A 15,341-nucleotide genomic window follows, 5' to 3' on the forward strand; every position below is an offset into this window, starting at 1 on the left:
TGTGAACATGTTCCATAGGAACCCATGTTAAAAAATTCCCATGCATTTCTGCAAAAAGCAAAATGCATCAAAAAACGGGTTAGTGTGAAAGGAGCCTAACTCCTGCGCTACGAAGTGATAACCCTCAAAATTATAAAGATAGGCCTAATAAACAAACCGAATAATAAATCGTGGGTTGCTGCATGCACAAAATTGAATATAATATACCGTATATACTCGAGTATAAGCCAAGTTTTTCAGCACATTTTTTTGTGCTGAAAATGCCCCCCTCGGCTTATACTCGAGTCAAGCACTTTTCTGCAGCAGTGAATGGCATTTTCCAAACCGACTTTGGGGCCACTTGGTGCTAGGAACCCCAAATCCGATGGAACTAGCACTATAACATATCCAGCTGGGGTTCCTAACACCAAGTGGCCCCGAGATACTGGGCCCCAAAGTCGGTTCGGAAAATGTCATTCTCTGCTGCAGAAAAGTGCTTGACATTTTCCGAACCAACTTTGGGGCCCCGTATCTTGGGACCACTTGGTGCTAGGAACCCCAGCTTTGGATATAATGTAGTGCTAGTTCCACTGGGTTTGCACACCAAATTTGTGGTTCCTTGCACCAAGTGGCCCCGAGATACGGGGCCTCAAATTCTGCCAACTGTGTCCATCTGCAGCAATGTCATTTCGGGACCCTTTGGGTCCAGAGACCCCAAATTTTGGCTGCAGCTAGGGGGCATCTAGGAACCCTTAAAGCGGGATTCCGTCATTAAAAAAAAAAAATTAAAAGTCAGCAGCTGCAAACACTGTAGCTGCTGACTTCAAATAAGTACTTATCCAATGGGGGTTATTTACGAAAGGCAAGTGCAAAGTGCACTTGAAATTACACCGAAAGTGCAGTTGTTGTAAATCCGAGGGGGATATGCAAGGAAAATAAAAAACAGCATTTAAGCTTGCACATGATTGGATAATAACATCAGCAGAGCTTCACCTCATTTCAGATCTACTGCACTTGTAGTGCAAAGTGGATTTGCCTTTCGTACATAACCCCCTATGGGTTATTTACTAAATCTGGAGCGTGCAAAATTTGGTGCAGGTCTGCATAGAAACCAATCAGCTTCCAGGTTTTATTGTCAAACAAGCTAAAGTTAGACGCTGATTGGCTACCATGCACAGCTACACCAGATTCTGAGTGCACGAGCTTTAGTAAATCTCCCCCACTGTGTTAAAACTACTGTCATTACTTTACATTCTCTACTCTACAATGTTGTTGTTGCACTATGGAGTCAGGACTGATAGAGTGAAGGTGCTGAAGTTCTTGCTAAATGCTTATAGAATCCTATATGCTTATGCTCCAAAATCTTTACTACAATATGGCAATTATTATTTCTTTATTACAGTTATCCTAGCATGACACCTAAATACAAGGAATCCACCACAGCAGGGAATGATGTTTTCCATAAATTTTCTGCATACATCAAGAACCAATTACCAGCCCATGAAGACCGTAAGTATACACATTATATAACATAATATAATAATAATACATTTATTATTGTATCATAAATACAACATTAAAAATTATAGAACAACATATTAAAAATAAAGTTTATAACAATCTGAAAGTCCACTTTATGGTTGTTTTAATAATTAAGGCATGGTTTACCTGTCAGAGATAGGTGTGTGTGTGCAGTTATTCACTCATACAGTGCCTTGATAAAGTATTCATACCCCTTAACACTTTCCAAATGTTGTCATGTTACAACCAAAAACGTAAATGTATTTTATTGGGATTTTATGTGATAGACCAACACAAAGTGGCACATAATTGTGAAGTGGAAGGAAAATGATGAATGGCTTTTCAAATTTTTTACAAATAAATATCTGAAAAGTGCGGCGTGCATTTGTATTCAGCCCCCTTTACTCTGATACCCTTAACTAAAATCTAGTTGAACCAATTGCCTTCCGAAGTCACCGAATTAGTAAACTAAAATCCCCCCCGTGTGTAATTTAATCTCAGTACAAATGCAGCTGTTCTGTGAAGCCCTCAGAGGTTTGTTAGAAAACCTCAGTGAACAAACAACATTATGGAGGCCAAGGAACACACCAGACAGGTCAGGGATAAAGTTGTGGAGAAGTTTAAAGCAGGGTTGGGTTATAAAAAAATATTCCAGGCTTTGAAGATCTCACAAAACACTGTTCATTCAATCCATCATCCATCTGGAGGAGCTGCAGAGATCCACAGCTCAGGTGGGAGAATCTGTCCACAGGACAACTATTAGTCGTACACTCCACAAATCTGGCCTTTATGGAAGTGGCAAGAAAAAAGCCATCGTTGAAAGAAAGCCATAAGAAGTCCCATTTGCAGTTTTTGCGAGAAGCCATGTGGGGGACTCAGCAAACATGTGGAAGAAGGTGCTCTGGTCAGATGAGACCAAAATTGAACTTTTTGGCCTAAAAGCAAAACACTGTGTGTAGCGGGAAACTAACACCACCACTAACATCACCCTGAACACACCATCCCCACCAGGAGAACAGGGTGGTGGCAGCATCATGTTGTGGGGATGCTTTTCTTCAGAGAAGCTGGTCAGAGTTGATGGGAAGATGGTTGGAGCCAAATACAGGGCAATCTTAGAAGAAAACCTGTTATGAAAAAAAAAAAAAGTTCCTATCCGAAAATGTGTTCGTCTGTATGCAATTCGGAAGCATTGAACTTCACTTTCTCGGCTCGGCTTGTTGTACGTCACCGCGTTCTTGATGGTCGAAAGTTCAGAGAACTTTTGTGTGACCGTGTGTATGCAAGCCAGGCTTGAGTGGAATTCTGCCGGAAAAACCATCCAAGATTTTTCTGACAGAAATTCCGCTTGTGTGTACAGGGCATTAGAGTCTGCAAAAGGCTTGAGACTGGGGCAGAGGTTCACCTTCCAGCAGGACAACGACCCTAATACAGCCAGAGCTACAATGGAATGGATTAGATCAAAGCACATCCATGTGTTAGAATGGCCCAAAGTCCAGACCTAAATCCAATTGAGAATCTGTGGCAATACTTGAAAATTGCTGTACAGATGCTCTCCATCCAATCTGACAGAGCTTGAGCTATTTTGCAAAGAAGAATGGGCAACATTTTCACTCTCTAGATGTGCAAAGCTGGTAGAGACATCCCCAAAAAGACCTGCAGCTGTAATTGCAGTGAAAGGGGGTTCTACAAAGTATTGACTCAGGGGGGCTGAATACAAATACAAACCACACTTTTCACTTTACTTTACTTATTTGTAAAAAAAATTTAAAACCATTTATCATTTTACTTCCACTTCACAATTGTGTTGGTCTATCACATAAAATCCCTATAAAATACATTTATGTTTTTGATTGTAACATGACAAAATGTGGACAATTTCAAGTGGTGTGAATACTTTTTCAAGGGACTGTATATTCTCTCCCGGTCAGTGCAGTGACAGGCTGTAAGGCCCCCATGGAAGATGACCTTTTTCATGCCTGAGCAGTAAAAAGTCCTGAAACATTTTATTAATAGCAAGGTTCTTAAAAAAAAACATCATGTTTTGGCGGTAATAGGGCTCCTTTTTTCAGTTCTACAAACAATATATATAGAAGAAAATACAATAAATATTTTTTTTTTTATGGTTGATATTGCAAAAATTACGATGGAATATGTCCTATTTTTTTTTTTTTCCAGATCTCCAAAAGAATTTGCTGCGCTCATTTCTACTCCTAGACCGTTACATGTTGACTCCACTACCACATGAGTTGGCCAAAGACCCTAAAATGACCGAATCCAAGAGGAAGTTCTTGGATGGAGATGAACTGACACTTCCAGACTGTAACCTCCTGCCTAAACTCAACATCATTAATGTGAGTGGGAAATACATCTTTTAATTCTTTGAATACTAAATGTCATGTATTTTCTCATTTTAAAGGGGAAGTTCAGCCAAAAGTACCATTTTAATCATACATGGAGCATAGTAGGTTGAGTGAGCCCATGGCTTCTTTTTTGGTTTGGTTAGAGTAGAACAGCTGCCACCATTGAAAGATCATGCATCGCCTTCTTTTCTAGAGAAAACTTTGACATTTTGCATTTTTTTCTCATTACTTTCTGTGCCAGTGACAATGAAGTAAACCCCACAAAGGATTAAAACCCTTTTACACTCTATCCAACATTAATATAGCATGAAATTACGACTGGGACTTTTCAGGTGCTACAGTGTTAAATTTAAAAAAAAAAAAAAATTTTGTTATGTAGAAATAGCTTTAGAAATACACGTGCATATAAAATATGGACTTTGCTTAATATGGTTGTAAACCTCATTCAGGAAATGTAAGCACATATATTTGTAGTGTTTACTTCTCTCTCTCCAAAGCTCTAATGCCGCGTACACACGGTCGGTCTTTTCGTCTACAAAAGTCCGACGGAGCAAATCCGGCGGACAATCCGATCGTGCGTGGGCTTCCCCGGACTTTTGGCGGACTTTTACAGCCACAAATCTGACGGACTTTCGATTTGGAACATGTTTCAAATCTTTACGTCGTAACAACGCCGGACCCAGAAATCCGCTCATCTGTATGCTAGTCCAACGGACAAAAACCCACGCTAGGGCAGCTATTGGCTACTGGCTATCAACTTCCTTATTTTAGTCCGGTGTACGTCATCACGTATGAATCCGTCCTACTTTTGTGTGATCGTATGTAGGCAAGTCCGTTCATTAGAAAGTCCGCCGCAAGTCCGACAAAAGTCCGTCGAAAGTCTGTCGGACGGGCTGTCGGACTTTTGTAGCTGAAAAGTCCGACCGTGTGTACACGGCATAAGTCCCGTGTCTTTCTGCTGCTCCTTCCTCTGTTATCAGCATGATAACCTCTGACAAGTGACACATGAGATAACAGCAGCTGAAAATTTGTGTTGGGGAGGGAGCTTAGAGGGAGGTAAGCAAGGAGCTTGTCTATTAACCACTTAAGCCCCAGACCATTTGGCTGGCCAAAGACCAGAGCACTTTTTGTGATTCGGCACTGCGCCGCTTTAACTGACAATTGCGCGGTCGTGCGACGTGGCTCCCAAACAAAATTGATGTCCTTTTTTTCCCACAAATAGAGCTTTCTTTTGGTGGTATTTGATCACCTCTGCGGTTTTTATTTCTTGCGCTATAAACAAAAATAGCGACAATTTTGAAAAAAAAGCATTATTTTTTACTTTTTGCTATAATAAATATCCCCAAAAAATATATAAAAAATTTTTTTTTTCCTCAGTTTAGGCCGATACGTATTCTTCTACATATTTTTGGTAAACAAAATCACAATAAGCATTTATTGATTGGTTTGCGCAAAAGTTTTTGCGCCTACAAAATAGGGGATAGTTTTGTGGCATTTTTATTGATCATTTTTTTTTGTATTAGTATGGCGCCGATCAGCGATTTTTATCGTGACTGCGACATTATGGTGGACACATCGGACAATTTTGACACATTTTTGGGACCATTGGCATTAATACAGTGATCAATGCTAAAAAATTGCAATTTTTTACTGTAAAAATGTCACTGGCAGTGTAAGGGTTAACCTCTAGGTGGCGCTGTAGGGGTTAAGTGTGTCCTAGGGAGTGATTCTAACTGTGGGGAGGAGGGGCTGTGTGAGACAATACACTGATCACTGCTCCCGATTACAGTGTCATTAGGCAGAACGGGGAGATGCTTGTTTACATTAGTGTCTCCCCGTTCTTCCTCAACGTGAGACGATCGCGGTCACGGAGCTCCCGGCGAGCCTGCGCCACCGCGCCCGCGAGCCGCCTCTTAAAGGGCAATGTACAGGTACGTTAATCTGCCTGTATGTGCGCCCTTCTGCCGCAGTATATCTGCGTGAGGCGGTCAGGAAGCAGTTAAAGCGGAGTTCGACCCAAAAGTGGAACTGCTGCTCATTTGCCTGCTCCCCCCCTCCAGTGCCACATTTGGCACCTTCCGGGGGGAAGGGGGGAGCGGATACCTGTCTTTCACCGGTATCCTGATATCCATTCCAGGAGTCCGGGCCGCGGCATTTGACATCATCACTGGGGCTCCTTCCCCTGGCCACTGGGCCAGTAGGAGAGAGGAGCTGAGCCTGGCGCATGTGCAGTAAGGTTCCCGGCATGAAACTGTAAGGCTACACTGCTGGGTTCCTTTACCCGCAATGGTGGTGGCAGCACCCGACAGCTGATGAAAACATCAGCTGCGGTGCCAACATCGCTGTACTCCAGGACAGGTAAGTGTCCTATTATTAAAGAGGAAGTAAACCCTGATGGGTTTTACTTTCTCTTTTGCTCGCTGCTGCAGCCTGCAAATGAAAAGCATAATGGGCTAGTATGCATCGCATACTAGCCCATTATGTGCCACTTACCTGCAAAAGAATCCAGCAATGTCCCCCGTGTGGGCAACATCCATCTTCTGGCCCTCTTAATTCCGGGCCACGGACTCCGGCTTTGTGATTCGCCGGAGCTGCGTGACATCACTCCCGCGCATGCACACGGGAGCCACGATTAACGGCATAGGCTAGGGAAGAAACGGCACTTAGTTTTGTTTCTTTCCCGCGCATGCGCCGTTGGAATTTCCGGCGGACTACAAGTGAAATATCTCCTAAATGGTGCACGTTTGGGAGATATTTCCACTACCTATAGGTAAGCCTTATTCTAGGCTTACCTATAGGTAGAAGTCCAGTGGTTACAACCAATTTAAATGCCAGCAGCTGCAGTATGTGTAGCTGCTGGCTTTTAATTATTGCAGCGGAGGGCAGACCTCCTCTTTAACAATACAGCCCTTCATGTTCCTTCGTTCCTCTGCCTATGTGCAGGGGGCGTGTGCCTTACCTCCAGTCAGCTCACACACAGTGTAAGCCCAGACTCCCCTCCCACTGCTGGAAGAGGAAGAAAGATTTCTAACATGATCTGCACATTTTAAAGAGTGTAGAAAGTGAAAGACAGCAGATATACAAGTAAAACTTATGTGATCTGTATACCACGGTCACATGATAAACTTCAGAGTTTCTCCAGTGCTGAGAGTTCAGGAAGGAGGAGATTTTTACTACAGCCTGTATACACGGCCACATGTGTGATGTCAATACCATGTGACCTGGCTAGCTCGGAGAACAAGTAAATGTTCTCTCCAGCATAAAAGACACAACTGAGCATGTGCAGGTCGGCTACACTGCCTGTATTAGCTGGCCTTCCCCAGATAGACAGTGCAGGAGGGGGAGGATCTGTGCATACAGAATAAAACAGCCTTTTTACACAATGCAGAGGATTAACCCCTGAAGTTCCACAGTGAGTATAATAAGCATGCTATGCTGCGTTTACAGACCGATTTTACTGTTGTGGGTTTAGTAACACTTTAAATTTAATAATATTGCAGTCATTTATAACATGAGCTGCTACCATATAAATTCATAACCAATGAGTATTTTACCTTTTTCAGTAGCAATTCTAGTGTGTGTGACGTGGAATGAAATGATGGGTTGGGGGTTATAATTATCCAGTATTTATATAACGCCAACAGTTTGCACAGCGCTTTACAATATAAAAGGGAGACAGTTCCAATAGGATAAAATACAGGAGGGTTAAGAGGTCCCTGATCATAGGAGCTTACAGTCTAATAGCGAGAGGCAAGTGGTACAAAAGGCTATAACTGGGGGATGAGCTGATGGAAGAGATAAAAGTTCAGTAAGGTGGAGGTGTGATAGGCTTCCCCGAAGAAAGGAGTTTTCAGGGATCGCCTAAAAGCAGTGAGAGTAGGAGATAGCCTGACTGATTGAGGTAGCGGAGAGGACAGTTTGGATGATATTTGGAGACAAGATTGGTGGTGTAGCTGGGGGAAGAGTTGTGAATGGCTTTGTATGTTGTTAGTATTATGAATTACATTTGCTGGGCAGATTGGCAGATGCTGAGTGGTTGAGCTTCATCCGATTCAGCTTTAACTGAATTGATCTAATCCTCAGTCTGCTCCCACTCTCATTCTAATTACCCTGTAGAGCAGGGATCTTCAAACTATGTCCCTCCAGTTGTTCAGCAACTACAATTCCCACCATGCCTTGTCATGTCCGTGAATGTCAGAGTTTTACAATGCCTCATGGGATGTGTAGTTCCACAACAGCTGGAGGGCCGTAGTTTGAAGATCCCTGCTGTAGAGGAATGATGTCTATACTTACCTATTCCCAGGCTGTTCCAGTCTGGCCACATGATCGGCTCCCAGCAACAGCTTCAGGGGAGAGAAGAAACATTGGATGTCCCATAGTAAAGCTATGGGTGATGTCACCACCCAGGCATTGCAGCCAATGTAGCTCTCTCTCTTCTTCCCCTGAAGCCGGCTGCTGGGGAGATCACATGACCAGACCAGCGTGCCCTGAGAATAGGCAAGTATAGACATTTTCCTTTTACAGGGTAATTAGTATAGGAGTTAGACTGGGGGTGGGAGCAGATTTATCAAGATTTATCAAGATGGCACTCAACTCAACTCAGGATTAGAGGGTTTAGCCTAGACGTCCACTTTAGGTCAAGCTTGTTTTGTGCATTTATTTTAAGGTATTTGTAGCAAATATTTTTTTTTTATAAATTGTGCTTGTAACACCTGAAATGTCCAATTAAGAAATTCTAGCTATACTCCTTTTTCATTAATGGATGTGGTGCAATGACCAATGTACACTATATAGGACTCTAACTAACCCTAAACAATAGTCTTGGCTTTAGATATTAAGTCTCCACCATTCACCAATGAAATATCAGTTTTGGAGAAGGGGAACAAAGAGAAAACCGTGAGTGCAGATACCTAAATAATTATTTGCTACAGCAGTGTTTTTAATGGTGGGTCAAAGTTCTACTTTAAGCTGATTGCATAGACATGTAGATCTAAGAAACCATAAAAAACCCCCTTCTTTCTCTCCGGCAGACGGTTTGCAAACACTTTCGCCATTTCGACATCCCCAAAGACCTGAGGGGTTTATTTCGCTACCTGAACAACGCAGCACAGCTGAAGACCTTTACATACACCTGTCCAAGCAAAGATGAGATCATACTGTTCTATCGCTCTGTGGTCAAACCATTGCCACGCTGAGGGCCTTCCATACAAAGCTATGAACTCTTCACCGCTGCATCCAGCATGCACGGTGCAGGACTGCCATCACCGTCCAGTTACCTTCTTTGGCTACAAAAGACAGTTGTGTTGCAAGAGTGCCCTCTACAGCTTTCGGTATGCAGTATCAAACAATGTTATAAAACACTGAATTGTCCTTGTACAGCCAAGCAATGTTAATATCGTCTTCCATGGAGATAATACAAGCAGACCTGTCTTCATTCAAGTAAAAAGACTTTATTGATTCTGTATACATATACATTCAAGGTTAAAAAGTTACAAAAAATAAACTATTATTCTTCGGGGGGGGGATAAGTGGCTGCACACAAGTTGAGAATTACCATTGACTGATACTCTAGTCAACCATTTTTTTATAGCTTGAACTCACAGGTTAACGTAAAGCAGTAGGTGGCAGTTATACATGAACAGGCCTATTTAGTGGAACAAAGCAGACCATCCAAAAGGAGCCAGTTAGCATCCATCTTGTACTGGTCTGACTCCAGGAAGGTGAATCCTGATTGGTTCCTTTGGCTTACCGCACTTTGCTCCTTGAGCTGTGTACTGAATAAGGAAGACGTTGAGGCACTTCTATTTCCATGAATATAGGTTTCCTCAAAAATTGACCACCTTCTCCATAGCTAGCGTTTCAACACAATCCTATCCTATGGGTATTAAATACATACTGTAGTTTACCAATTCAAAGGCTAGCCATACACAACTCGATTTCCCTTGTTCAGTCCCACTGAACAAGAGAAATTAAGGGTTTCCCCTATTTATGCTAAACAGCATGGGTGGAGGAATGGCCCATGTATACAGGCAGCCATGGCTGAATGCCCAAACAGGGACTGCATCTTATCAGATGCAATCCCCGTTTGGCCAAACATTTTCCACATGGCTCAGTCTCAAACCACCTACAGCTCAAATTTTGACCAATTCAGCAGGATTCAGCCACAATAAATGTCGTCTATGGCCAGCCCTACTAACATATTTCTGTTATCTACCTATACTGTATTCTGTTAATTTAATTAAAACTCTGCTTGCTGACATTTGGATATGTAAATAAAAACGTTTTGTTTTAAAATCAAGTTTATGTGTCTTGGGCGTTCATAATTGTTAATACAAAAATCATGAGTACATAAAAAGAAACACAATAGGGTGCTTCAAATACAGTATGTAAGATCAATTTATTAATAAAACGCAAATAAGTCACTCACATGTAGTAGAATAAAAAAATCACATGTAATACGTTCTGTTGCCGTCATCCAGAAAAACACAGGCAGTGCAAAGATGATAGGAAGCAGAAACCACCAAAGACAGTGGATTTCTGCATGTTCTGCTTCCCATCATCTTTGCACTGCCTGGGTTTCTGGATGACGGCAACAGAGTTTATGACATGTGATTTTTATTCTACTACATGTGAGTGGTTTATTTGCTTTTTATTCATAAATTAAACTTATATACTGCACTTAGAAACACCCTCTTTGTGTTTCTTTGCCTTGCTTCGGATATTCCTTCTATCTGCTAAGGAGCTGCACTAAGTCTTAATGAAGCCAGCTGAGCCTACACATTATATAGCCTATGTGAACTTTTCCGCTTGGACTTCACCACTCTGGATTTTTTGGGGCTTGTTTTGCGCTGTAACAGATTTGTTTTATTCCTTAAAAACATAAGCCAGCATTTACACTAGTTTAGTGCGTAAAATGAAACGCGCAAAAATGCGTGTCGCACTTGCAGTGCCATTCATGGTTAATGGCACCCCAAACCCTTTGCACATGTAACAGAATGCATGGTTAAATCCACACAAAGCTCAGAAAGATACATGAGCTCTTTTGAGGGTTTGGCACTTGTAGGGCAGCCCATGAAAATGAATGGGCTGCACTATGAGTGAAAATCGTGCATATGCGCAACGTCTGACATCACGCTACAGTAGTGTGAATGGGGGCCAAGTATGAATATCTGATAAATACACACACATATACTGCTGCTAAAAGGATATTCCCACATAATAGGAAGTATGAAATGCAACAGTGATGTGCAAAGTGCAGTAAGCGGTAAAAATCTATTGCACCAAACGAGGAATCCGGTTTGACTGTCATGGATTGCTACTCCTTTCAAATTATAAATTTGCTGAATTAGGCTTGTAAAGATTATAAAAACAAGGTTTTAGCCAGAAAGAACAATCAGAGTTAAAGTGTATGTGCAGCCAAAAAAGTTTTTTATGGTTTGAATGCGGGGAAGGGTTAGACCCCCCCCCCAGGTTTTTACTGCTATCCAGGGCTCCATTGGAGAGATAGCCTTTCATTTAGTGCCTTATTAGATAGTAGTGATCACTCTAGTACAGTAGTGCAGGGCAGAGGACATTTTTTTTTTTTGACTACCGCTGAGTTGTATATATCTGTCCGTCTGCATACATTTGCAGACAGGAGACTGTCTTGCTAAAAGGGTAGGTGGAACTCTCCCACAGCAACATAGCCAGAAATCAAAACACTTTTTAGTAGAGCAGGGGTATGCTAGAACCCCTGGCAGGTTTTTTAGTTCTGTCTGTGTCCCTGTTGCAGATTTTACCCAACTTGCTGTCTGGTGAAACTGTTGTCAATGGGCAGGAAGTGAGAGTAAATCCCTCTAATAAAAACCCGGCAGGAGTTCTAATCCTCCCCCATTCTATCACAAAAGCAGAAAAAAAGCTGCTTGCACTTTATGGAACTGAAGGTGAAATATAAAAAAAATAATAGGAGAACTGTTTACTGCAGAAGAGACATGCAATGTTTCTTCTGCAATAAAATACACCTACCTGCTCGCAGGCTTCTATGACATGTAAAATGAGCGGTCATTGCGCAGCTCAGTTTACACCCCTGGCGTGGTCCCTGTGTGTTCAGATGAGTTACGTCCTCCTGTGCCGGCCAATGAAAATAGGCAAAGACTGGCACCAGGATTCATGGAGAGGATGCCAGCATGTTGTGGACTTTGGACTGTGTTGGAGAGGAGGTAAGTCTAGTGTCTTTAGTTCTGCTTTAAGTATTGCCGCCCACAGTAAAAAGAGGATGATTAGAAGCCCTAAACACTAAATGACTATATTCTAGTACAGTGTTTCTCGACTCCAGTCCTCAAGGGGCCCCAACAGGTCATGTTTTCAGGTTTTCCATTATTTTGCACAGGTGATTTGATCAGTTTTGCTGCCTTAGTAATTACCACAGCCATTTCATCTGAGGGAAATCCTGAAAATGTGACCTGTTGGGGCACCTTGAGGACTGGAGTTGAGAAACCCTGTTCTAGTAAGATGTGGCATAAACATGCACACCCATACCCGATGGAGCATTCATCTTTATGCTCTAAGCAACCAACAGTGACGCCGCCCTTTTTTTTTTTAAATGCAATAACGATTGGCTGGAATAAATCACTCCAGATTTCTTCTGAGGTAGGTTGGATTCATATGCCTATACATACATTTGCAGACGGACCAACAGACGTGTAGTAATTGGCCAAATCCCACATCTGAAAGGCACCCTAATTCAGCAGTGGAATCGCAGCCCTGCATCCACCATGAATGGGAATTATAGGAAAGGGAGAAGAAGCGACAGTCATAAAAGTTTACTAGTATAATCCTTCTACAGGGTAGTTATGAGACTTGTTTTCCCCTGCAGTGGATTCTGAGGAGCAATGGGTTATACAGCCAATTACGTTAATGAGACAGCCGTTTCCATGCCAGGTCTGTGCAGCAGTAAAGAGGTCCTCTTGCTCTTTGATAATACATTTACATAACTGGTGCAGTGTCTAATCGCGTAGTTCAGGAAAGGCAGAAAATCATCCCCGTCTCTGGCTTGTTGTTTGGAGGTAGGTATTAAAAGGCCTGTCTTTATAATAAAAACGTGCCCGATGAACCACACATTGTTTGCATCAAACAGTCTATAGATGGCGCTGTCGCTCCAGATCATAGTGCAGTCACATCCAGCACAGACCACTTACATGAATGCTCAGGATTCTTCAAAATCCACTCCCTTTGCTATTTTTTTGCTAAAAGGAAACATAAAAAAATATATTTTATTACCGTTCAGTACATAAGGCTTTTAAAGCCTGTACTACAGATAGACGGTATACAACTTTAAAGTTTTAAGTGGTAGTAAAGTAGTTTTTTAAAAAATGCCCCCTGCAAGTTAATGGCATAATGTATTAGTATGCATCGTGTTACTGTATAATGAATTAGTATGCATTATATGCAGTAGTATGCATTTTGAAAGACTTGCCTGTGAAATGGATCCTTTAAGTGGAACGCCAACACCGCTGGCAGGGCTTCACCTAGTCTTCCATCCAGGTTTGCGCACTCGGACCGTTTGAATGGCCGAGCTGCAATGACATCACTCCCGCACATGTGCACAGGAGTCATAGCTGCGGCACAGTGCTCTGAATGGACAGCAGTGCCGTCCACTCAGAGCGCAGTGCGCATGCACCAGTGACGTCACCGGCTGCTAGAGATGTGAATATCTCATAAGCGGTGCATGTTTGGGAGATATTCACTGAACATAAGTAAGCTTTATTATAAGCTTACCTGTAGGTACAACTGAAAAAGCGGACTTTACTACCACTTTAACAAGAAATGTAGGACAGGAAATGAAAACACAGTGGGGGGAATTTAAGAAAACTGCTGCATGACTTTTCAGGTGTTAATCCATCTTGTTGACGTATTGCAACAAATTCAGGTAGCTCTAAAATGCGCCATTTTTACATTGTGGCGCAAGGCATGCACCAAATCATAAAAAAACATCGACAATTTGTATCTTACAAAAGTGGAGCTAGTAAGGACCGACTCTCTTCTGGCGTACAGAGAGAGACCCTGGCACAGGTAGACTTTGTGAAAGTGTCTTGTTCTAAAAGTGGCGCAGTGTGCGCCAAATTCAAGTACAGGTTATAGACAGGTACAGGAATTTGGAGCACGCTGCACCGCTTTTAGATTGTAAGCAAGATACATATACTAAATCTGTCTGTGCCGGTCTTTTTGAATTTTAAGGAGCAGGAGTGCCCTCCTAGTTTGCATGCAGAGATGCATGCGGAGTGCTGGACTCATAGGTTTCTATGAGTTTTTTTTTTTTTTTTTCCCCAAGCCATATGATTAGAGCCGGAGGCTCTAATTGGCTTGAAAAAGGTTGGGCCACCCACTTGTGACACTAGTGAATCAATATTCGCTATTGTCTTCCGGCTTCTCCTCCCAGCCAATCAGAACAGGAGGCGGATCGGGTTGGCTGGGAGGAGAAGCCAATGAAGCCGCGGCACCGCGACCATTGAGGGGTGAGTACGAACCCCAAAAAAGTTTAGCACCAGCCGCCACTGTCCAGGACTAAAGCTGAATTCCAGGTATGGTTTATATTGCATAGTTGTCCTGATCCAGCCTGGACCAGTGTAAGTATGCATATGCCCGTGGGATCTCTATAGAACAGGGATATGCAATTAGTGGACCTCCAGCTGTTGCAGAACTACAAGTCCCATGAGGCATAGCAAGACTCTGACAGCCACAAGCATGACACCCAGAGGCAGAGGCATGTTGGGACTTGTAGTTTTGCAACAGTTAGAGGTCCGCTAATTGCATATCCCTGCTATAGAAGCTAGAAATCACTGTAGTTGTCTCCACTACTAAAGTGATCACTACTGTCTTTCAAGTACCATGTCGAGTGAACATGATGTCGCTCACTTGTCATGGGTCCTGTTCACAGAAGGAATTACATTTTTCTCAATGAATGCAAGCCATTCTCTGGTTGGACTAGGCAGAGATCGTGACATCACTGTCCACCCCTCTACCTCATCCAATCAGAGAATGTCTTGCATTCTGTAAGTAGCACCTGTACAAATGAGTGACCCCCTGTGTTCACTATGCTGTTGGCAGAGCTGGGCTCAGCCCTTCCTTCTCTGAGCTGGCCGCGCAGCTGTCGGCTAATTGCCAGCTCCTATCTCTCCACAGATACTCACCTGTTGATGATATCCTGCTCATCAGTCCTGCCTACTTAAGCTGTCCAGTCCAGAGGAGCTCTGCCTTCGCCTTGATCAACATCACATCCTGTGAGCCTGTTTAAGACTTGCTTTGCTGACATCCCTTCTGGCTCCAGATCCTGCTTGCTGTTCTACTACTTTGATCCCGGATTTCTGGCTTGGCTGACTATCCGTTCCGGTTACTAAACTTTGGTTATGTTTTGACTAGGTTTGTTCTTTTTACCTTATTATTAAACAAGTGTGATTTAACTGTACTTCTGTCTTGGCCGTATTTAATGGTTTCTGACAGCTG

At 42.6% G+C, this 15,341-nt stretch overlaps 2 protein-coding genes across 2 annotated transcripts in view; one reads left to right on the forward strand and one right to left on the reverse strand.

The window, feature by feature from the left end:
- The window catches only part of CLIC3 (chloride intracellular channel 3), a 53,148-nt gene extending 42,990 nt beyond the window's left edge, over positions 1-10,158 (forward strand). The window contains exons 4-6 of the mRNA XM_073599944.1: positions 1,382-1,488; positions 3,676-3,851; positions 8,891-10,158. Coding sequence (XP_073456045.1) covers positions 1,382-1,488; positions 3,676-3,851; positions 8,891-9,055 — 448 coding nt within the window. The 3' untranslated portion in view covers positions 9,056-10,158. The remainder of the gene's footprint in view (positions 1-1,381; positions 1,489-3,675; positions 3,852-8,890) is intronic.
- The window catches only part of PAXX (PAXX non-homologous end joining factor), a 33,305-nt gene continuing 27,254 nt past the window's right edge, over positions 9,291-15,341 (reverse strand). The window contains exon 7 of the mRNA XM_073599945.1: positions 9,291-13,084. Coding sequence (XP_073456046.1) covers positions 13,045-13,084 — 40 coding nt within the window. The 3' untranslated portion in view covers positions 9,291-13,044. The remainder of the gene's footprint in view (positions 13,085-15,341) is intronic.

The sequence above is a fragment of the Aquarana catesbeiana genome, linkage group LG09, assembly GCF_042186555.1.
Source record: "Aquarana catesbeiana isolate 2022-GZ linkage group LG09, ASM4218655v1, whole genome shotgun sequence".
In the NCBI taxonomy this organism is placed as follows: Eukaryota; Metazoa; Chordata; class Amphibia; order Anura; family Ranidae; genus Aquarana; species Aquarana catesbeiana.